The 23788-nt window shown below is 37.2% G+C and overlaps 2 protein-coding genes across 2 annotated transcripts in view; both read right to left on the bottom strand.

The window, feature by feature from the left end:
- LOC126764085 (uncharacterized) overlaps nt 1-23788 on the bottom strand; it is a 532840-nt gene that overhangs the window by 50319 nt on the left and 458733 nt on the right. The gene's annotated exons all lie outside the window — the stretch shown is intronic.
- On the bottom strand, nt 8495-9058 carry LOC126764219 (putative nuclease HARBI1). Its single transcript, XM_050482019.1, has 2 exons — nt 8932-9058; nt 8495-8877 (listed from the first exon to the last, which is right to left on the bottom strand). Exons 1-2 carry the CDS (start codon nt 9056-9058, stop codon nt 8495-8497), a joined length of 510 nt encoding a protein of 169 aa, XP_050337976.1.

The raw sequence follows: 23788 nt of genomic DNA, 5'->3' as shown, positions 1-23788 counted from the left end.
GTCCTAGAAATTGAAAAACCAAGCCTTTCGACAGCGGAAAAAGTATTTCAAAGCATAGAATGGTATAACAAATCTTATCATTCTACAATTAAAGCCACACCTCTTGAGGTTATAAATGGAAAAACTGATAAGAATTTGATTAAAGACACTATTCAGAAGACTAAAGAAAAATGCATAGGAAAACTAAATAGAAATAGAGAAGAGTTTAATAACACTCAAAAAGAAGGTTACGTAAAAAATTATAAAGCAGTTCGGCACAAATACGAACCAAGGTATAGAAAATTACCATTAGATAATATTCACCCGACAAATATTAAACGTCCAAACAAATTTTTAGGTCAAATACATCTTCAAAATAACATTGATGATAGCAATTGTAATAATTAGCAATGCAGCCAAACTGGAAGTACATGAAATACATACCGACAATGGATACGCAGAAATTATCACCAACACTAAACAGATTGTTACATCATCTGACCTCGTAATTCACATAATTGACCCTCGCGAAATTCTTTACATACTAAATAATATAACAAAAATCTCGCAAACATATTCACATTTACATTACTACACCCTATCTAATGAAATTGAAATCTTGAGAGGTAAAATCAAAACATTAATCCCAAGAAAAGAAGTTAGTAGAAAAAAGAGAGGGTTAATTAACGGTATAGGTTCTGTACATAAATTTCTATTTGGAACGATGGATGATGGAGATAGAATAGATATTGAAAATCACCTTAAGAAAGTAGATGAAAATTTACATAATTCAATTACAGCTCTCGACCTCGACCACCAAATAAAAATTAATAATTTCTTTTCGAACACGTTTACAAAATTAAAACAAATTATTGAAGACGAAAGAAATAATTCTTTAGTGTATCAAGAGAGAACAGACAAAATATTGATTCTTCATGAACAAACAATAAAGATAAACATTCTCAAAGACGCAGTAAACCAGATTCAGGAAAACATTATTTCAGCAAAAAATGGTATTTTTCACCCAAGCATTTTAACAAATGAAGAAATTTATAATTACAACATAGACCTCAACAAACTTCAATATATAAAATTATGCGCCTTGGAATATAAAGAAAATTTGTTAATGTTCGTAGTCAAAATCCCAAAAGAATTTCAATCGGTACAATTAAAAACTATTATTCCTATACCAAACACAGCAGGTAAAGAAATAACAGCAGAAATCGAAAATGTTTTTGAATACAAAAATGTCACTTATAAATTCGAAGAAGCTAAAACACTCAATGAACTACAAATTTCTAAACATTGCATCTACTTATTAAATTGTGAACTTATCAAAAATAGCATTACAGAAATTTTACAAATTGATGAAGAAACTATTTTAATAAAAAATGCAAATGGCATAGAACTAAACCAGAACTGCGACAACAGAAAAATTAAGTTGAAAAACACTACATTGATTCATTATAATAACTGCACTATTAAGACCCTATACCAAACATTCTCAAATACTAAAATTTCATACAATCAGAGATTCTATTATCCAAACTATGATACTCACAATTTCACTAACAAAATTACAATTAACGACCTTGTATTTAAAAACGAAGAAAATTTAAAAGAAATTAATGAATTAAAATATCACAAAAATATCTCTCATATTGGAATATCAATTTTAAGTATTATTGTGATTATAATAATAATTTTAATATCTTGTAAAATTAAAAAAAATGAAAAACAATACTATTCAAACTCAGGAGAGTTTTCCATTAAGGGAGGGAGGAGTTATGTGTACACTATCATCCCAACCAGACACCACACAACAAAATACTATAAATTGGACAAAATAAAAGATTAAAGAAAAACAAGTAAACATTACAAAAAATATAAGATAACAAGTAGAGATAAAGAACATAATGCAAATGTATACAAACATGTTTTGGTCCTTATGTTTGACTATAATGATAACCCAAACATTATCGGGTAAACCCCACAGTCATGTTTGTTTGCATTCAATAGAAAATAAGATTACATTTTACAAATATTGTATTCATAATGCAAATGCATACAAACATGTTTTGGTCTTTATGTTTGACTATAATGATAACCCAAACATTATCGGGTAAACCCCACAGTCATGTTTGTTTGCATTCAATAGAAAATAAGATTACATTTTACAAATATTGTATTTCATAAGAAAATAAACAAAACAAAGAAATAGATTCTTAATCTAAATCTTAATTAAATTGTAATCACTTTAGTAGTTATATAAGCAGAACATAACTTGAAACATCAGAGAATAAAATATAATGTCATAGAAACAACATCATTGGCATTTTTATTCCTCCGCTCGAACAAACCTAAAACTCGCGATAATTTTTTAAGTGGGATGTTCATGTTTTACAACAGATTCTCACCAACTACCCTTATGAGAAGCGCTTATGTAGGGGCGATAAAAGCGATATCTGCTTTAGATAGTTTTTATTTTTTTTTATTTTATAATTTGTGGGGCATTTTTTTGTGTTTTTACTTTTTGAGACACTTTTGTTATATCTTATGTTTAAGTGCTTAAGCACTAATTTGGCGTTTAGTAGCCCGCCACCGCTCTAGGATTTTTTTTCCATCATTGGCGAAAGCCATCCTGCGGGCCGAAAATTTTTATGTGTTTTTTATATAGGGACTGTCAGAGGTAACTCTGACCAATTTGTGGAGTATTGGAAAATTGTGGCTCTATTGGTTGTCGTACGACGTACCGGCCATTATTTGATCGAGTAGTTGTGGCTTTAGAGAAGTCTTCACAATACTGATCTTCTGGAGTTTTGTTTGTTATAGGGGGAAGTTTCCTTAACATTCGAAATTTCCTTAATTGTGAATTAAGGTATCTGTTTGTATTATACTGAACTTTAGTTGGCATGGTGGTAACTAGTTCTGTAACTAGTCCCCTTTGTGTTTCGCTGTGCAGCGTTTGAACTTTTTGTGCCTTTGAGCAACGTGGTGTCTCTTGGCAATTTTTAAAATTGTGAACTTCGGGATTTGCTTTTGCAACTAAACCCGTGGTTCTTTTTGTAAAAGCGCTTCTTTGGAGTGAGATTGGATATCTGCTGTAATGAAGCATTGAATTGTGTCGTTTGTGACAATATAAGCAGTTATATTTGCTTTTGCAATTTTTAAGATTATGTGTATGGGACAAGCAGTTTGTACAGAGTCTTTTTGATCTGACAAAGTTGTTCCTTTCGTTAATGTTTAATTTTTTAAACTTTTCGCAAGTTTTAAGTTTATGCCCTCTTTTACATAGTTCGCATGACGTTTGCTTTTTCTGTTCGGATATAAACGATTGCATTATGTGAAAGCGTTTGTTTAAATTGTGTTTGCTACTAACTTGGGGTCTATTTAAGCTTTCATTTTGTTGGTCTTTAATGGTCTTAGTTGTGATTATTTTTTCTTCTAACCTTTCCGCAATTTCATATTGGGTGGTGAGAAAATCTTTCATTTGTTGCCACGTTGGGCACTTTTTTCGTGATGAGAGCGATTGCTCCCATAGACGTAACGACTTTTCTGGTAATGCGGCGGTGCAAATGTTCACCAGAATTGGGTCCCAGCTGTCTGTGAGGATATTAAGTGTCGATAAAACCGACAAACAATTAGAAACAGTGGATTCTAGTTTGATGGATTCTACACTTGTTCCTTTCTTAATTTTTGGCAAGTTCATTAGTGTCGTTACTTGCTTATCGACCAGTATTCTTTCGTTTTCAAATCTAGCTTTTAGAGCTTCCTAAGCCAAATTGAAATTGTCGTCATTTAATGCGAACTGTTTAACTATTTCAACTGCTTGACCTTTTGTTTTGTATCGGAGGTGATACAGTTTTTGTGCCTTTGATAGTTGTGGATGGTTGATGTAAACGGCTGTGAACATGTCCCGGAAGGACGGCCATTCTTCATAACCTCCGTAAAAGGTTTCTGTATCACATGCAGGCACCTCGAGTTGGATACCTGAACTTGCCTCTTGATTGTCTATTTGTGGCAGCTCTACTCTACTATGGAGAGTAGGTGCAATTGCTTTAATGAGCTTTAATTGATCGGAGATCATAGCTTTCGTTTCTTCGTATTGGTCCAAGCAGTTTTCGTATATGGCGTAAGCTGATAATTTAAAATTTTGTGGTAGATCTGAATCGTCAGATTCTACAATGGCGTCATGAGGTTTTTTCGTTATTAATTTAATTATTAAATTCGTACTTTTTCTTTATGTGTACTTCTTGTCCTTATGTTGATATATGGGTACACCCTAATACTTGGACTTGTATGTATGAGTTGTTGTGCAATTGAGAGCTCGCTGAAGAGATCAATGCCTATCAATACTTATGTAGTATGCACGAATTGTTTGTGTGCTTATGATTATGCTTTTTCGTATATTCTTAAGCAATTGAGAGCTCGTGAGAGAGATCAATTCGCTTTTTGCATGCAATCCTGCTTGTTTTTGTTTGTCCACGAACATGGGGTATTGCGGGATAGTTGCCAATATGGTCTTTGAATATTTGTTTGTACTAATGTGTTAATATGGAATATATGAGATTTTGTTTAGTGTCACAGGCAGGTTCTTTGCCGTATATTTGTATATAAATGTTCTTATTATTTTTTGAAAAAGTGAGAGAGAGATTTTAAAAGGTGTTGAAAAAAAGTTGCACACCTTTATATGTGACTACGCACTTTGTAAATATGTTTTGCTATATGTACATATACATATATGCAGATATAATATATTTATTTTCCGTTTTTGCCTTTTATTTTATATTTTCGACTATTTTTGCCTTTGCTTACTTGTTGTATGCAGTCGTGCTTAATGCTTTATAAACCATAAGGGGTACTGCTGGAAATTTTTTCGAAAAGAAATGTTTGAATTTGTACGGTTTTTTGTAAGTTAAACTAGTAAGTAGGCTTCGAATAGTTAGGTATTTGATTTTACGTATATGTGTATATATTATATATTAAAGGACTTTAACGCTCACCTGGTATTCCCTTTGTATGCAAAGTGCGCCTGTAATGTACGTATGTACATATGTACATACATATGTTTCTCCCGCCAATTTTGTTCCTCCGCCTCTCCCAGCTGGCTGGACCTGTTGTGTTTCTTGTTTGTATTTTGAGTTTTTTTTTTTGTTTTGTTCGCGCCCGAATAGTATTTGTTGTATTTATACACCTCTTGTTTGGGTTTTCGCGCCCGGTTTGTGTGTTTTTGTTTTTTTTTTTGGTTTGCTGAAACTGTTTGCTTGTTTTATTTTATAAATGCACCTTTGTTTTTTTGTTTTGTCACCTTTTTTCTCCACTCTCTTCACAGTTTTGTTACCTCACAGATATATGTACATATATGTTTTTGGTTTGTTTGTGTGGGTCACTGCTTTATTGCATTTTTTTTTTGTTTTTTAGTTTTTTGTTCATTACATATGTTTTTGTTCTGTTTCGATTTCTGTTTTTTTTTTTGTGTCACTGCACTTCGTATTTTGGTTTTCTCCACGGCACTTTATTATGTATATATTTCACTTTCGCACTTTGATTGCCACTAAAATTTTTATTATTGTTATTATGTTAATTTATGTTATTTATTATTGATTTTAATTTGTCTGTTTAAACCGAAGGTGCCTTTCGTTAAGGCTCGAAGGACCGTGATTAAAATGTACGTGTTATTTAAAAGAATGCCATCGAGTATCTTTGAAAATTCACTACACTCAGAACCTCGCCAATAACTTAAAGAAAATCCGATAAGTTTCGTATACGCAAATATTTATGGTTTATTATTTCGTTATATAGTTAATATATGTATATTATAATATTTTGTTGTAAGATCATGTGGACGAAGTATATTGACATTCGGGATGGTTGAAGAATTAAGTAGCGCGCAGGACCGTTGTCGTTATCGAAAGTGGATTATCGAATTATATGGGTCGAACTGTTGACGTGCATAAGTATGTGGATACGCGACGAGTGTCTGACGAATTGTGTTCGCTATCCTTTTTCCCATCCTTTTTGTTGAGTGGGTTGATTGATGTAGAAGTGTGGTGAGTTGGGTTGAGTGGTATTGTATTATTAGTGTGGTGCCCGATTGCTGGGTGATGTTCTCAATTGTGGTGTGATATAGAGTCATCAGCTGTGGTGAATTAAGCTGTCTTGTTAGTGTGCGCCAGCTTTTTTCGGGTAAAGTGGGTGGATGCTTAACTCATTTAAACACTTGCAAATGATGGTAATTTAAATGATAATGGAGAAAAGGACAAAGTAAACTTGCAGAAAAGGGAAAGAACTCCAGTTTCTAGATATGGTAATCCAGTTTCACATTTTATATACTAATGTTAATCATATTGATGCAAATGTACCAAACACATTTGAGGAAGCGATGAACTCCAATGAACATACACAATGGCATAAAGCAATGGATTCAGAAATAAATAGCTTAAATAAAAATAATACTTGGCAAATGGTTAAAAGGCCAAATGATAAAAATGTTATTGATGTTAAATGGGTTATTAAGAAGAAGAGTAATAATGATTATAAAGCTAGATTAGTTGTAAGAGGATTTCAACAAAATGAAATGAATGCAAACCGTAAAAATTTTATTATCATACAGTTGTAAACAAAATTTATTTGTGGAGCAGATGGATGCAGAGACAGCTTTTTTAAATGCTCATGTAAAATCAGAAGTTTATATAAATCAACCGGAAGGTTATGAAACTGATGGCAACAAAGTGTACAAGTTGCAAAAGGCACTTTATGGTCTCAAAGAAAGCCCTAGAGTATGGTATGACTGTTTTGATAAATTTATAAAAACACTTAATTTTGTTAGAAGTAACTATGACTACTGTTTGTATGTTAAGAGAGCAAGCAAAGATCCAATATATATATTAATATTTGTAGATGATCTTTTAATTTGTTGTAAAAATGAAAATAAAATAAAAGAGGTAAAATCTAGTTTGATGAAAAGATTTTCCATGAAAGACTTGGGAAAAATTAAAAACTATATTGGCATAGATATTGATTATAGTGATAATAAAAGTGTAATGACTTTAAACCAAACAAAATATATTGAATCTTTGGCTGCAAAATATGATCTAAAAAATACTAAATTATATGATACTCCAATGGAAACAAATTTAAAACTAGAACAAGCTACAGAAGTAGATAAAGGTATTAAGTACAGGAACATTATAGGAGAACTATTGGGCCTAATCATTGAATCCGTTTCGATCGAAATATGGTTCGATATGATCGAAAAAATTTGCGTTGAAATCATTGAAACCGTATCGAAAATAAAATTTTCGATCGAAGTGAACTCACTTACCGACTTGATAAAATGCTTTCCGCGGCACATAGATGTCGCTAATTTCGAAATCATTGATACCGCAATATCGAAAATTTGTGTCGAAATCAATCCGTTGGTGAGTGCGTTGCGGAATTCTTACAAAAATGGATAATTTGTAAGTATTTTTAAAAACAATTGCTAATGACGCAATCATTTATATTTTAAATTGATATTTTAGAGATAAGAGACAAAAACACACCAACAAAAACCAATTTGAAGTGTTAGTAAGTGAAATGAAGCTGCACCCCGACATAGCGAAAGGATTTTCGCAAAGAGCACCAGGTGAATTGAATCATTTTTGGGAAGAAATTTCAAACAAATTAAACGCAGTAGGTCCCCCAATCAAGGACAGAACTAGATGGAAGAAGGTATGAAAAATCACCATTTGTATATTATCGGAATTAAGCTACCTAAGTTATAGGTTTGGACAGATTTCAAGATTGCGACGAAGAAAAAAATGGTCAAAAATGCAAAGCAAATTTCAGGAACAGGAGGTGGGTCCTTCAGCCAAATTTCTTTAAGTGCACTGGAAGAGGAAGTGAGTGTTATTCTATCACTCAATGCATCAGTGGAGGGATTAAAGGGCATTAAAAGTTTTGGATGCTCAAAAGAAAATATTCCGGAAGAAATACCAACAACAAGTACTCCCCGCAAAAGACCGGTTGAGTCAATTTATTCCCAGCCTGACATTGACTTGATTGAAACGTCATATATGACTCCTGGCCAGACCATAGAATCTAATGCAGATGCTGATGTGTTCTGTACCCCACATAAAAAGAGTAAAATAAACAAAATGGGTCTTCTTACAGAACAAATAAATATTCAAAGAAAGATGGAGGAAAATGTATCTAAATTGTTAGCCACGCTCATTAAACATCAAAAAGATTATATCCAAGAACAGTCCGACACAAACAGGTGGCTTAGGAAACTAAGTGAAAATGAGAAGGATAAATTGAAAGAAATGAAGCGACATAATGCTGTCATGGAAAAAATAGCCTTTGATAAATTGGAAACCAAAAAAAAAATTCTAGAACTGGAACTTGAACATTTAAATAATCCATAAGTTTTTATTATTAATTCAAAATATTTACATTTTAATGAATTTTTACGTTTTTTAACTTAGTTTTAATAAAAATGAACTCAACATATTTAGTTATATATGAACTTATACTAAAACATATCTGAAAAAGTTTCTCTTATTCTATTTGCTTCGTCGGTAGGCATATCATTTAAATCATTGTCATCATTGTTTGAATATTCATTTTCAGATATATCCAGGTGTGGCTCATTAAAATTTTCGTTAGAATTAAAATGCAAACGAATATTATGCAATGCACAGCAGAAATTAACAATACGCGCTGCTTTATATGGTGCGTAATGTAGTCCTCGTTCACTGCAAAGGCAACGAAATACTGATTTTAATAAACCTATTGTTTTCTCAACAACTATTCGGCCTTTAGCATGATACGTATTAAATCTTCTTTTTCTGAGGCATGTGATTGGTTCTCTAAATGGAGTTATGAGCCATGGTTGAAGAGGATACCCTTTGTCTCCTTTAATGCGTACATTTTTATTAGGTGATCGTACTTTTATCAATGGTTTCTCACCTAATATTAAATTTGCATTTCCTCTCCGATAATTGGTTGCGCTGATAGTTTTTATGTCACTCAAATCCCATATATGAGAATCGTGACTACTGCCAGGACATTTTGCACTAACGTAGCGTATTTGCATTTTGTGGTCGCACACCTATATACATTCAGAAAAGCGAATATATATAAATATTCAGTTTAAAGATAAATATAAAAATCTCACTATCATAACGTTCAGACTTGAGAATCCTTTGCGATTATAATACAGATGTTTATCTCTCGTTGGAGTCATTATCTTTATGTGAGTTCCATCAACTGCCATTGTCACACCCGGAATTTTTGACTTGGCAAAAAAAAATGTTTTTGATTCCAATTCTTCGTTTTCATTCATGTAAATAGAAATCCACCGTGAACATAGTCTGTACTCAAGAATGTTTAGAACTTCCTCTAATATTCCACAGAATGTCGATTGGGCCACATTTATATTGAAGTCCTTTCCAACACAATGCTGATAGTTGCCTGTGGCAAAGAAGCGCAGACATGCAGCAAGTTTTATTTTCGGAGAAAGAGAACCTTCTCTCTTATCATTTCCACATACATTTTCGTATTCCTCTAAAATGTATATAAATGCTCCTTTGTTGATGCGAAAATTTTTGAAGAAACTGTAAATGTATATGCATGTAAACAAAGTTATCTATGTCGTTTTTAGCTTAAATACTCACTTATAATCATCCATTTCCAATATGTCTTTTGAATTATTCCTCAAATTTCTGCGCTCGCGACGAATTTGTATACAATTTTCATCCTCATTATCGCTATCACTTAAATGTAACATGATTGTATCCATTTCAAATATTTATATAAACGAAGCAAAAGCCCAGCCAATTTAATTTTTCAAACTTGTCAAATTTACCGTCGATAATGTAGTTTGACATTTGTGTTTTTTGATAAAGCAGTTTATCGACGGAATGAATGATTGCATGAAAATTTTCGATCGAAAATCTGTATCGTATCGAAATCGAATTCGTTGCGGATTCAATGATTAGGCCCATTATATATAAGCACAGGCACGAGACCAAATGTAGCATATAGTGTCAATTATTTGAGTAGATATCAAAGTTGTTATAACCAAACTCATTACAAATATGCAATGAGAATTTTAAAATATTTGTATAAGATCAAAGATCTAAAGTTAACATACTATGATAATGCGGATACTGCAATATTGGATTGTATGGTAGATTCTGACTATGCAGGAGATAATGTAAACATAAAATCTACAACTGGTTTTATTATAAGATTGCTTGGAAATTTAATTTATTGGAAATCTCGCAAACAAAGTACAGTAATTAAATGTTCAACTTTTGCAGAATACACTGCTATGTCAGATACAGTGACAGAGGTACTTTTTATTAGAAACTTGTTAAGTGGATCATTTAATATGAAATTTTGTGATCCAATTAAATTGTATGACGATAACTCAGGTGCAATTGCAATTGCTAAGTATGGCAACTTCACCAAAAATTCAAAGCACATTGAAGTGCAGTATCATTATATAAATGAGAACTATGAAAAAAAAATTATAGAGATTGTTAAAATTGATACAAAATTAAATTTAGCAAACATGTTAACTAAAAGTTTAGATAAGAAAACATTTCTAAAAAACAGATCAGAACTTAGGCTGATTTAGTTATATACGAGTAATAGTTATAATATCAATGTTAGAGTTACATTTAAGTTCATATAATATGACATTATAAATTTAAGGAGGCGTGTTGTAATTTAGTAAATATTATAATCTTATATGAATGAACATGATGAGTATATGAAAAGCGCCATCTATGATTGTCAAGCAAAATATATACTATCTGTCAAAATTACACATACACACTCACTCTGTCAAAAGATCCTAGGTGTGAAGCAATAAGAAGAACACGTGTGCTCTAATAAAATGCAAAGATAAAGAAGAAATTAAATTGTATTTTATTACATAAAAATCTCCATTTCAACAGTAATTTCCTCGCTCGCAAATTTATTTCCTTTGAAGTAGCCATACATGACATACTTATTTTCGGTCGGTATGAAGTCGCTTTTTGATAAACAGCATACAAATCTATTTTATCTTTTTTTTCTCAGTAAGAATATGTTGTAGTCAAGCGAATAATGAAAATGTACTCTTTAATTCATATGTAAATTTATTAGAAAATTTTAAGTATGCCTATAATTATAGAATATAAGCCACTTTCACGAATTCCTTCAGTTTGTAAGAGATTTTTATTTACTCACATATATTTAGCATATACTATGTGTCTATATATGTATGGGTATCGATATTTTAGTCAATATCTCTCAGTTTATGTTTTTTTAAAGCTTGATGCTTACTTTCAAGTGATTGGACAATTGTATGTTTAGTAGGAATTTCCAAAATAATAGGAATAGTTTTAGTAACTCGCGAAATAACTTGTGTCAAGACTTTTCTTACTTCAGTTGCAACAAAAATTACTCCTATATTTCTGCGCCCACACAAGTATATAAAAAAAGATTCGACTTCATGTGCTGGTGTTTCCTCCGTTACAATCATGAAGTTTTTATCTAATTGTTGCGAACCTGAAGTTTCTCCAACACCTGCTAATAAAAAGCCAATCGTAGTTTCCTAAAAACAAACTCTGCAAACTTTAATCAACAATTAATTATGTTAATTATATACCAAATCCGCAATAACTCCAATAAGGATGCGAAAATCAGTACTTAGAGATCGTCTAGAAGATGCACGTTTTGACGTCATTTTTGAGACACAAACTTGTTCGTTTTTTGTTTTTCTGAAATAAATTTGAAACTATTGGAACTGTTTATAAATACAAAGTTTTCAATGTTTTCCTAAACTGTTTTTATATTTTGATATAAGGTCAGTTAATTTGAAAGTAAAACTTATTAATTAATTATTTAATAAAAAGTTATCGTGGAAATTTTTTGACACCCAAGATTTTTCGGCATACTAAGTACATCAGAGATATTTACATATATTAATATCAGCCTAATTAACTAAAACCTCTATACTTATCGAATACTATAATATATTATTGCTGAACAGGGTATTTAAGCTCGCCACGGATTTTGTAACACCCCTCGTCGGAGAGAGTAAAGAGAGTAAGAAATTTGCATATGTTTTTTTCGCCGTAAGAACCCTACAAGACGGTGGTAACCAATTCACAAATATCGGGTGATTTTTTAAGAGCTTGATAACTTTTTTTAAAAAAAAAAAACGCATAAAATTTGCAAAATCTCATCGGTTCTTTATTTGAAACGTTAGATTGGTTCATGACATTTACTTTTTGAAGATAATTTCATTTAAATGTTGACCGCGGCTGCGTCTTAGGTGGTCCATTCGGAAAGTCCAATTTTGGGCAACTTTTTCGAGCATTGGCCGGAATAGCCCGAATTTCTTCGGAAATGTTGTCTTCCAAAGCTGGAATAGTTGCTGGCTTATTTCTGTAGACTTTAGACTTGACGTAGCCCCACAAAAAATAGTCTAAAGGCGTTAAATCGCATGATCTTGGTGGCCAACTTACGGGTCCATTTCTTGAGATGAATTGTTCTCCGAAGTTTTCCCTCAAAATGGCCATAGAATCGCGAGCTGTGTGGCATGTAGCGCCATCTTGTTGAAACCACATGAGTCAACATTTAAATGAAATTATCTTCAAAAAGTAAATGTCATGAACCAATCTAACGTTTCAAATAAAGAACCGATGAGATTTTGCAAATTTTATGCGTTTTTTTTTAAAAAAAGTTATCAAGCTCTTAAAAAATCACCCGATATATTATATTTGTAAAGTTTCACCTCTTATACTAATACATATCCATGTGTAACTTTTTGTTTTGAAATGGAAAACTCTATTGTAAGAGTAGCAGCATTCATCATATGAAATTGGTTCATGTGTAAGAATGAGATGCACATATTGACAATGAATCCGTTAAAAATTGGCGCCAATGAATGAAAAAAAAATTTGAAGCATCGTAAATTATTTGAAGAGCGTCAGGCATGTTTTAAATATTTTATTAAAAAACCGAATAATTGGAATAAGAAGTATTAAATATATTTGATATATTATTGGAATTTTATGCAGTCACACATATTTCCTCGCCAAATCTTTTAACTTTCACTAGCAGTCATTGTACAATTGCGAAATTGCGATCAACGCAAATCTGCCACCAATAGTAATAGAGGCTAGTTCTATAAGAACAACTTAAAGATGCAGTTAATGGATGCAGACTCCATGTTATTTGAAAATGTATGTTATAACATTTAGTGTAAGTGAAAAATGTGTGCAAAAAGGTTAACAGTACCATTATTATTGATTGTGGTTTTATGTACCTGGTGTTACAAAGCGTTTTTATTGCTTTCTTTTTTATTGTTTTAGATTCGAAAATAGTGATAACCAAAAAATGGTCATTCGAATGGCTGATTGGTGATACGCGTTGACAGCAGGCATTAAGCACCTTTGCAAAAAGGTGCTGGTGTGTCGTCAAGTAACCCAAAATTGTGTGTATATGTAAGTACTGGATTATATGTTGTTTCTAAAAATTTATTGAATTGATTCTAAATGCAGATAGAAGTTGTGATGTATGAAGTTATATAAAATGTGCGTCGCTTGGCCAATAACAGTGCATTGGTAGTGGCTTTGCCGGAATAAGATTCAACAACACCATTTCACAGTGGTCGGGCTTGTATGGAGCCGCGGCCATAAATATTTCCCGTTGAGATATCGTGATAAACTTTACTCCAAAAATCTAAAAAAATATTTTGAACATACAGTAAAAAAATTGGCTGCATCGAACGACTATGTCTTATAGCTCCCATAGCACCGTAGCAAGGCTTATAAGGCGATGGTGCGCAAAAATACTTCCAGTAGAGTTGCAGTGCTAAAATTTCATTACTGGCATGTATTTAAATGAATTTTATTTTTTTTTAATGTAAAAAAGGTTAACAAATATCTTCTAATAAATCAAATGTAGATGACAAAAATTTAGATTTGTCCCTCTTTGGTAGTTTTCTCTGACCTGTTATAAAAGGGTCTGAACGCAAAAGAAGTGTATTGATTAAATCCGTATTTGTCAATATGCGAGACATCTTCCGAGTATATTGCAACCGTCACTTCTTATAGATAATAGAGCGAAGGCTGACGTCACCGCCGTCCAAGGAATTCCATGGACGGGACAAGGGCAGAGACGAGTAGGTCCTTGTGGCATTTACCACAGTGGCCATGTAAAGGAGCGCAAGTTTGGTGTGGGATTCGTGGTGGGAGAGAGACTCCGTCGCCGAGCACTGTCATTCACCCCGATGGATGAACGTCCACACATATAAGCCTCAAAGCGAAGTTCTTCAACATATCGCTGATTTGCGCCCATGCCCCGACGGAAGAGAAGGACGATGTGACCAAAGATGCGTTCTATGAGTGCGTTGAGCGGACCTATTAGAGCTGCCCCCCCACGATATCAAAATCGTGCTTGGCGACTTTAACGCCAGGGTGGGCAAAAAAAGTATCTTTGGCACGCCGGTCGGTAAATTCAGCCTCCACGAGGCAACATCCCCAAATGGGTCGAGACTGATCGACTTTGCCGGGGCCCGAAATACGGTTATCTGTAGTCCTAGATTCCAGCATAAGAAAATTCATCAAGCCACCTGGCTGTTTCCGGATCGAAAAACCACCAACCAGATCGAACATGTTGTGATAGACGGAAGACACTTCTCCAGTGTTCTAGACGTGCGTACGCTCCGAGGTCTTAACATCGACTCGGACAACTATCTTGTTGCAGCCAAGATTCGCACCCGCCTCTGTACAGCAAAAAACGCACGTCAACAAACACAGGGAAGGTTTGACGTCGAGAAGCTGCAATCACAACAGATAGCAGAACGATTTTCTACTCGACTTGCACTCCTGCTCTCTGAGAGCATTCGTCAACAACCGGGTACCGTGGACTGTATTTCAAACTCCTTACGTACAGCCGAAGCCATTGGTTTTCGAAAATTCCAAACAACAGCTGGTACGACGATGATTACCGTGTCGCAGCGGAGAGAAAACATATTGCTTACCTCGCAACGTTACGATCGACAACAACACGTGCAAGATGGGATAGATACCGAGAGTTGAAGTGGGAAGCGAGACCCATTTGCAGACAGAAAAAGAAAGAGGCCGAAATGCGTGAGTATGAAGATCTTGATAAGCTGGCCGACAGAGGTAATGCTCGAAAATTCTACGAAAAGATGCGGCGGCTAACAAAAGGTTTCAAGACCGGAGCATACCCTTGTAGAAACCCCAAAGGTGTTCTAGTGACCGATACCCAGACCATACTAAAATTATGGAGGGAACACTTCTCCAGCCTGCTGAATGTCAGTGAAAGTACAACGCCAGGAGAAGGAGAACCCGATTCACCAATCGAAGACGATGGAGCAGACGTTCCATTGCCCGATCATGAAAAAGTTCGAATAGCAATTACCCGCCTGAAGACAGCAAAGCGGCGGGGGCCGATGGATTGCCGGCCGAGCTATTAGCTAGTGCATGCTCACCATAAACTTCCACCAAAATATATGACTTTTGGCCATACATAATCGAAGTTTTGAAATATATGAAAGAACGGTGTAAAGCTGAAATTAGAAAATGAGTTTGTTGAACATACATATAGTAGCCTTAAATAGTTAGATGCTTTTTATGCAGTATTTAGTAACCGAACTCTATACAAAGAAATATTTCTATAAAGGCATAAAAAAAGTTGTGATTACAGCTTAGGGCATTAAACAAGCCCTAAAGCTTAGGAAATAATAATAGTACATTTAACTATTAAGTAATTGTTGTTAACTCATATTCTCCCAATTGATTGCAAATGTCATCAATATATTCGTCAAGTTTTGTTTCATCACCTTCAGGCATTGGCAAATCGCTCACTTTTTTCACCAATTCCGCCGACGGACTCTTCGCAACGCTCTGACTATTTGTGCCAATCATCATACTCAATAATGTCCTTCGCGTTGGTTATGGTTTGGTTGTGTTTTGGGATGTAAGGCAGGTCGCCTCCAAGCTGGTGCATCCTGGGTAACGCTAAATGACCTGCGACCTTCACGGCCTAACAACTCCCTGTGGCTTTGGACTGGTTTTTTGAGAAACTTTTTATTGGATTTGGTAGAACACTGGGCTGGTGGTGGCGGCATTCTGACACCTGAGTACGATGAGGTGACACTCATAGGAAATGGCTGACGGCCTAATGTCGCATCTGCCCCCGTCCCGTTAAAACCCTGGCAGGCCTCAGAGTACGTTCCCCCCCCCCTCGTCGTCGTTAAGTTGGCGTGGTAGGTGTATGTTGAGATGACTCCTTCTTTGCGCTGGTCGGCTCTGAACGTATTGCCTCATAAGGGCGTACGTGAACCCTCGCCTTTGCCTCGTCATCGAGATAACCTTGGGGCCATAAAAGGCGATTACCTTTCCGGGGAACGGGTAGCAGCTCTGAGTGGGGACCCTTTTTGCATGGACAAGTTTAACCACAATAAAATTGACGGAAGACCGACGAAGGGAGGTGAAGGGCTGTCGAAATCGGCACCTAGATCCAACCCAGGCGGGGATGCTGCTCCTATGGCGACGAAACCGTCGCCGAGTAATGGCAGCGATACGACAAGGACTCCAGTAGGTGTCTCCGTAGGTAGCAGACTGGGGGTAACCGGCGCTAAACCGTCGGCAGTAGTAGTAGCGAAGGGCGGATCCTTCATACGCGGCGGAATCGACAGCACTAGCAGGGGAACCTCAGCTAGAATTATGAAAGGATCCACAAGGAGTAAGAGCAAGGCAGCTTTAGCTAGAAAGCTAAAGTCCGACCGCCGATTGGCGGCCAAAATCTTGGAGCGCTACGGTGACAAGCATGCTGGTCAGGTGTCTGAGCAACATGCTAGTACACTTGAGTGGGCCAAGAAAGTGCTGAGCGAGGACGATAGGGTATAACTGGAAACCAGCAGGACAGAACCGGCGGTCAAGCGGCAGAGGTCGCATGAGGGAGAAACCTTCCGTGTTAAGAAACCGCGGACAGGAAAAGTGCCAACCATTAGCGAAATCGCTAAAGGCGCTGGGGCCAGAATACTGGGGGTGCTTGATCGCAGTAGAGAGGACGGTGCCATTTCCCATGATGAATGGAAGAGGGTAGCAGCGGCTATCTCATCGGTCTTCCTGAGGGTGGTCAAGGAAAACCCGGGGCCACCCCCGAAATGTGTGAGTGCCGGTTGGCACCAGGGGCTGCATAAGCTAACATGTTGTGCAGACGAGAGATCGGCCATCTTGTACAAGAAGGCAGTCTCTCAGGTGGGGGAGGTCTGGAAGGGAGCCAGACTGGAGGCCGTGGCCAAGGAGGATCTTCCTCTTCGTCCTAGGGCTCGCGTCTGGCTGCCGGCCGAACCTTCCACTCCAAGTGAGACTGAGGAAATCCTCAAATATTGCAATACCTCACTTCCAACGCAGGACTGGAAAGTCTTATGGCTGGAGAGGACTGATGAACCGTATCGGCAAGCGCTGATAATGCTAAACACGGAATCCATCGGTCCTCTCAGCAAAACAAAGGGAGCCATAAGCTATGGTTTTGAGATGGTAGTGCTGAAAGTACTTCCATCGGATGCCAGAGCTGATGGCTTCCAAGCTGCGGTGCCTGCGGTGGAGGTGTGAAGGGTACTGACGGTCAAACGACTGTGGAAATCGGTGCGACAGAGGGCGCCGACGGTCAAATGACCGTGATCCGGATCTCTCGGATGTGGCGAGTGTTGGGGTCGGTTCTTCGATTGGCGACTCCGTCTTCAGCCTCGAACGACTGTTTGAGGAGGTTCGGGTCGATCACGACTTGGGCGCTGAAATAGCGCTCCTGGAGGAAAGTCTGAAGGATGAAATTCCTCCAGATTAACCTCCAGCATGCGAAGGCGGCCTCCGCCAATCTATTGCTCCGTCTGGAACAAGACGGAGCTGATGTCGTCCTGATCCAGGAACCGTGGCTGACTGGTAACGGTATATCTGGATTGAGGACAAAGAGCCATAGGCTCCTGTCGGCCAAGGATGCAGGTAGGAACAGAGCCTGTATGCTGGTAAGGAATGAATTAACGGTATTTCTTTTACCTAATTTCAGCAGCGCTGACACTGTGACAGCGAAACTGGAGTGTGACACCGGAGATTTCTGGCTTATCTCCGCATACATGCCACACGAACAGTAGAAGTGAGTCGCTTTTTGATTTCATTATTTGCGAAGATCTTCGCATATGTAATAGAGGAAACTCTCCTACTTTTCTGACCGGAGGCAGGGGGGAGGTCCTCGACCTCACCCTAACCTCACAAGCGATTGCCCCGCTGATCTCGAACTGGAGGGTCCTCGACGATCACTCCTTTTCGGATCACAGGTACATCGAGTTTAGTCTAGTCGGAGAAGGTCCGCCTAGGAAATCTTTTAGGAACCCTAGGAACACGGACTGGGAAGGTTACCGCAGGAGGCTTAGGCAAACTCTCCCGCGCGCACCGGGGGTGGACTCGTTGGCCACCACCGATGCGGTGGAGGAGTGGGTTGAAGTCTTCAGCTCGGCGTGCAAGGCTGCGCTGGAGAGGTCTTGTCCACTGAGATCGCCGAAGGGCACAGAGAAACCTCTATGGTGGACTACGGAGCTCTCAGATATTAGGGCGTCTTGCAGACGGCTTTTCAACAAGGCCCGCTGGAGTGGGTTATCTGATGACTGGGCTTTGTATAAAGTTGGACTTTCAATATACAAGTCCGAGTTAAGGAAGGCTAAGAGGACTTCGTGGAAGCGCTTATGTGAAAAAGTGGAAGGCTGTCACGAGTCCTCGAGATTCAGGCGTATTCTCCTAAAAACCCCAGTGTCCCTGGGGTATCTCAAGGACGCAAATGGGAAGTGGGCTCTCAGTAGTGAAGAAACACTTCAAATGCTTGTCGACGCTCACTTTCCGAGCAACATGTCCTCTGTTAGGGGATCTAACGGGGTCCCGCATGACGTTTGCGCGGTCTTTGTCAGCATCCTGGAAGAGCGGCACTTGACGTGGGCGATTAACTCGTTCAAACAATTCAAGTCCCCGGGACCAGTTGGCATCATACCAGCGCAGCTACAACAAGCTGTTAAGGTGTCATGCAGCTGGTTGGCACCTATCTATGCCAACTGCATCAGATTAGGTTACATCCCGGAGGCCTGGAGACGAGTCAAGGTTACGTTCATCCCGAAGGCTGGCAGGGACTCCCATGTCACGGCCAAGGATTTCAGGCCAATCAGCTTCTCCTTCTTCTTGTTAAAGACTCTGGAGAGACTGATGGACTGGTATATAAGGAAGAGCATTCCGAGAGACTATTTGTCAAGAGCACAACATGCTTATCGCAAAGGCAGGTCAGTTGACACTGCCTTGCATACTATCGTGTCATGGCTCGAAGAAGCCATTGAAGCCAAGGACTTCGCTGTTGAGACCTTCCTGGATATCGAGGGAGCTTTCAGCAATGTTCTACCGGAGGCAGTAATAACTGCTCTTGACGGTATTGGGGTTGAATCGAACATCAAGTGCCTCATTCTCAGTCTTCTGTGTGACACAGTGATCGAAACGGAATGGGGCAGCGCGGGTGCGAGGCGTAGGGTGAGTAGGGGAACACCACAAGGTAGTTCTCTCTCCTCTTCTATGGATCCTATTTGTTGACGAATTGCTCAAAAAACTAGAGGATCGCGGCTGTCGGGTGATTGCCTACGCAGACGATGTAGCACTTATGGTCAAAGGAAAGTTCCTTAGCACCGTGTACGAGTTGACGCAGGGACATCTCAGCGTTGTAACAAAGTGGGTGGCCGGAAGTGGACTCGCCATTAATCCTAACAAAACGGAAATGGTTTTATTCAGCCGAAAATATAAAATCCCGGCGGCACCGTTGCCGCAGATGGGAGGTATTCGCCTGCACTATTCACCTGATAGTAGAGCGGCTATATTAGCCTTGAACTCATTCGAAGTGCGTTCAGGGTTGGTCGAAGAATGTCTAACGTCGTTATTCTAGCAGCTAGATGTTTCGTGATTAGACTGGTGTGTTTGCCGGGCCATAGCGGAATTGCGGGCAATTGCAAAGCTGATGAGTTAGCAAGGAACGGCACCCTAGAATCATTATCGGTAGAATGAAAACGGATCGGTGCTCCTGTTTCTTCTTGTGGTCTACTACTAGATAGCTGGGCCACGCGGATGCTCGTCCAACGCTGCGCCAGCACCGGCAGTTGTGCGGTTGCAAAAGCCTTCTGGCCCAGTATAGATCGCAGGAGATCAAATGATCTCTTAGTCTTCAGTAAGGCTAGCATCTCATTGTTAGTGGGTCTTTTAACAGGCCACTGTCCTATTGGCTTACATGCGGTAAGAATGGGTATCTTGCCGGATGCTGAATGCAGATGCTGTTTAGAGGAAGATGCGGTAGAAACAAGCCAGCACTTTCTGCTTGACTGTCCCGCTTTTGGGAGGTCAAGACTCATACACTTGGGGGCGCATACCTTTGGACACCCCACCGAACTGGCGGGTGTTGAAGTTAAGCGTCTGTGTAACTTTATATTAGCTACAAAGCGCTTCGGCAATCTGTAAGCCCGAATATGCATATTCCGCTCCTGGAGGAATGCTATAAAAAATGTTACGAAAACCTGTTCTATTTGTTGTTGAAAGACTTCATCGAATATTTTGTGATATATGTATTTTTTGTTCTGTATTCACTAGTAGCGATTGGAAGGATCGACGTGACAAGAGAAACTGTCCATTGTTGTTCCTTTGTTTATACATATCCATTAAAAGAGCAATTAACATAATTGTAGCAGTTCTAGGCGAATAATGTATTTTTCTTAAAGTATCGAAAATTTTGAAAAAAGTAATGTGGAAGGTATTTGTTTACACTTACCTCCATATTTCATTCAATGCTTTTATTGCCTGTCTATCGTCTGTGTGGAAAGCACCCATACAAGCAACTCCATGGTATTTATTTAAAGCTTCCAAACGACAATCTTCGGAACTGTATTGAACTTTGCAATTGGAACATTGTCGAAATTGTTGCAACCATTTGAACAATTTAAAAAAAATGTATGCGTAAAATTTTTATCTGCAATTAGAAACGTCAGTCAATAAATTCTTTAAGAAGAACATATAATCAAGTACTTACATTAGGGTGTGTCATTCTGAGTCAACCTTTTTTGTCAACTGAAAAACAGGCTAAAAACTTTCGAAAATGTGAAAAAGAAAGTCACTCGAAAGATGAGCTCTTAATATTAATATTAAGAGGTGCCTGTTTCAAATTTTCTGTTTTCATATAAATAACATGGAAAAAAATCATTTTTTTGTGGTGGTTATTGTGCGGAGGTTATTATATGTGCACGCGATGGCTGCCAGTAGGGATGGTAAACTCGATAACGATTCTACTCGAGAATCGAGTTTTCTCGTAAAATAGTAGATTTTTCAGTAGTCGAAGTCGATTAAGAATCGATTATTGACATGACGTCGTATCATAACTAGGTTTATATGTCAATATTGAATTGCTGAGGGCAAAACGCAAAAGCATACACATGTACATACATACATATATATGTATATGCATACATTGCACATACAAAGCAAAAATTTAAACAAGTAAAACGAAATTCTTTACATTCGTTGGGAGTGTAATCATGGGCATGAATACATATACATATTTATGTCTCTTCATATTCTCTGCTTGGACATACATGCCACGTCATCATATTTTGAAAATACATAAATTTATTTCTCTTCACAGCGTGAATTCTGTGGTAGTGGGGTGAATTCCTTGCTACAAATCTAACAAATGTCCGCTGTCGAACCTCCACCTTCTCTATCCTTTAACTTCTATGCTTTACTCTCATTCTCTCTCTCTCACGCTATCTCTCTCTGTTTCTTTTCTCCTTCCAAGTTGCGTTAATCGTTCAAAGCTATTCCCCCTCTACTGAAGCGTTAAACGTTTAACGCAAACTTTTCCGAAGTCGCCTAAGAAGTTTCACTAGAATAATTTTAATTTTATTTCTCTTTAATTTAGTTTTAATTTTTAAATAAATTAGTATTTCAAATATTATTTATATTTATTTCGACTAACAAAAAATGAAGATGTGCCAAATGAACTTCATTTCTTCAAAGAAAATTGATAACCTTCATGAAATATGCATATTGGTTATCATTTCCATAGGGCAATTTGCAATTGCAAATATGCAAGACCATTTGCACCAGATTAGGGGTATTTGCTTGCTCTTGCAAGATTGTAGATTGCAAAAATACTATACCGAAATATACAAGGGCACGAGAGCACCCATACTGCTCTGCATACATTTTGAACAAAAAAAAACTGTAACAAATCTTTATAATTTAAATAGAAATTATAAAATCTATTTAAAACTTACCTTCCTCAACATTTTAATAATGTAATATGTCTTTATGTAAAATGACAGCTAAAACAGGGTTGCAATTATATTTTTGCGTGACATTGCACGCAAATATACATGGGTTTTGGTCTGACATATTTTACAGCCATTGCAAATATTTTTGTGCGTGTGTTTGTTGTTGTGCCGGTGCACCAAGAGGAAATATATGCAATTCTTGCACCGTGCAAGGGTTTTACAAGAGCAAGCGAATACCCCTATTGTGAATTGCCCTCATATATACCGATAGAATTTGTATGGCATATACATATATTATTTCTTTGGCACATTTGTCTGTATGTTTGCGAAAGCAAATGCAAGCCACATACATACATATGTACATACATTCATAATAACAAGTGTCGCACGCATCTTTCGCATGGCCGAAACTCACGCTTTGTCAAGTGCTGAACACAATGAGCGCGACAGACTGCAGCAGCACGCCAGTAAACTGAAAATGGCGTCGTGAATCCTTCTACATGAACATTTGTAAGAAGGCAGCGACATAGCAATGGCCGGCATGTACACAAAACAACGCAGTTGTCCATTTTGTATGTAACAATTTCGTTGTGGCCATACTAATACCTTTCACTTCAATGAAATTTTAATATTTTGTTCAAAGTGAAATTTTTTATGCAAAAAATAAGTAAATAGGTAAATATTTTTGTTTTAAATTATCAACTATTATTACAAATGATATAATAGAGCTATTTTATGCTTTTATTTGTAAAATAACGTCAGGTTTGTTAGAGCTGTGAATAATTTTACAATTTTCATATTAGTGGCATCACCAGTCTACCTCATCTCTCTACTGTCATCTCTACTGTCGTCCTACTGGCGTTGGCAAATATAAGAATATATTGAAGTTAGCGAGAGCGACAACTGTCAGCCTGCAGTCAAAATAACTGTGTCAAAATAACTGTGTCCATAAGAACGTGTGTATTTTAATATTTGACAGATGTCGTTTGCAGTCTGTCGCGCTCATTGTGTTCAGCACTTCAAAGAGTCAATGTGTCGAAGCACTGACACGACGACAAAGCGAGGGAAATCCGAGCTGCGCCGAAAGAAGTTGCTGTAAGCAAACTGATTGACAGATCGCTATCATATTTGGGATAGTAATTAAGGGCATTCCTACTACTTAGCAAAATACATATTTTTAAAATATCGTTTACCCAAGGAATTTAATTCCAATTTCCGGGTGCGTTTTTGTCACAATGTATGTATATATTTTGAAATTCGATTGCAACTGAATGTTTACATAATGTGTTTTAATTTAATAATTTTATTTTCCAAAATCAGGAGAAATAAAATATAAATATCTCTTCACAATTTTTCTGTAGTAGTGCAGTATGCCTTTTCAGAGGCGTCACAAAAGCCATGTAATTCGATTTTCTGATAGGGGGAGTAATTTTCCCATCGCGGAATTTGTAT

The sequence above is a fragment of the Bactrocera neohumeralis genome, unplaced genomic scaffold (assembly GCF_024586455.1).
Source record: "Bactrocera neohumeralis isolate Rockhampton unplaced genomic scaffold, APGP_CSIRO_Bneo_wtdbg2-racon-allhic-juicebox.fasta_v2 cluster09, whole genome shotgun sequence".
Lineage (NCBI taxonomy): Eukaryota > Metazoa > Arthropoda > Insecta > Diptera > Tephritidae > Bactrocera > Bactrocera neohumeralis.
This window is presented reverse-complemented; position numbering and strand designations above follow the sequence as displayed.

Excerpts from the sequence above, each read along its gene's own strand:
- LOC126764219 (XM_050482019.1), bottom strand. The coding sequence starts at position 9,058 with ATGCAAATACGCTACGTTAGTGCAAAATGTCCTGGCAGTAGTCACGAT. Across the intron at positions 8,878-8,931 it reads AAATGCAAATTTAATATTAG|GAGACAAAGGGTATCCTCTT; the intron begins GTGAGAAACCAT and ends TACGCATTAAAG.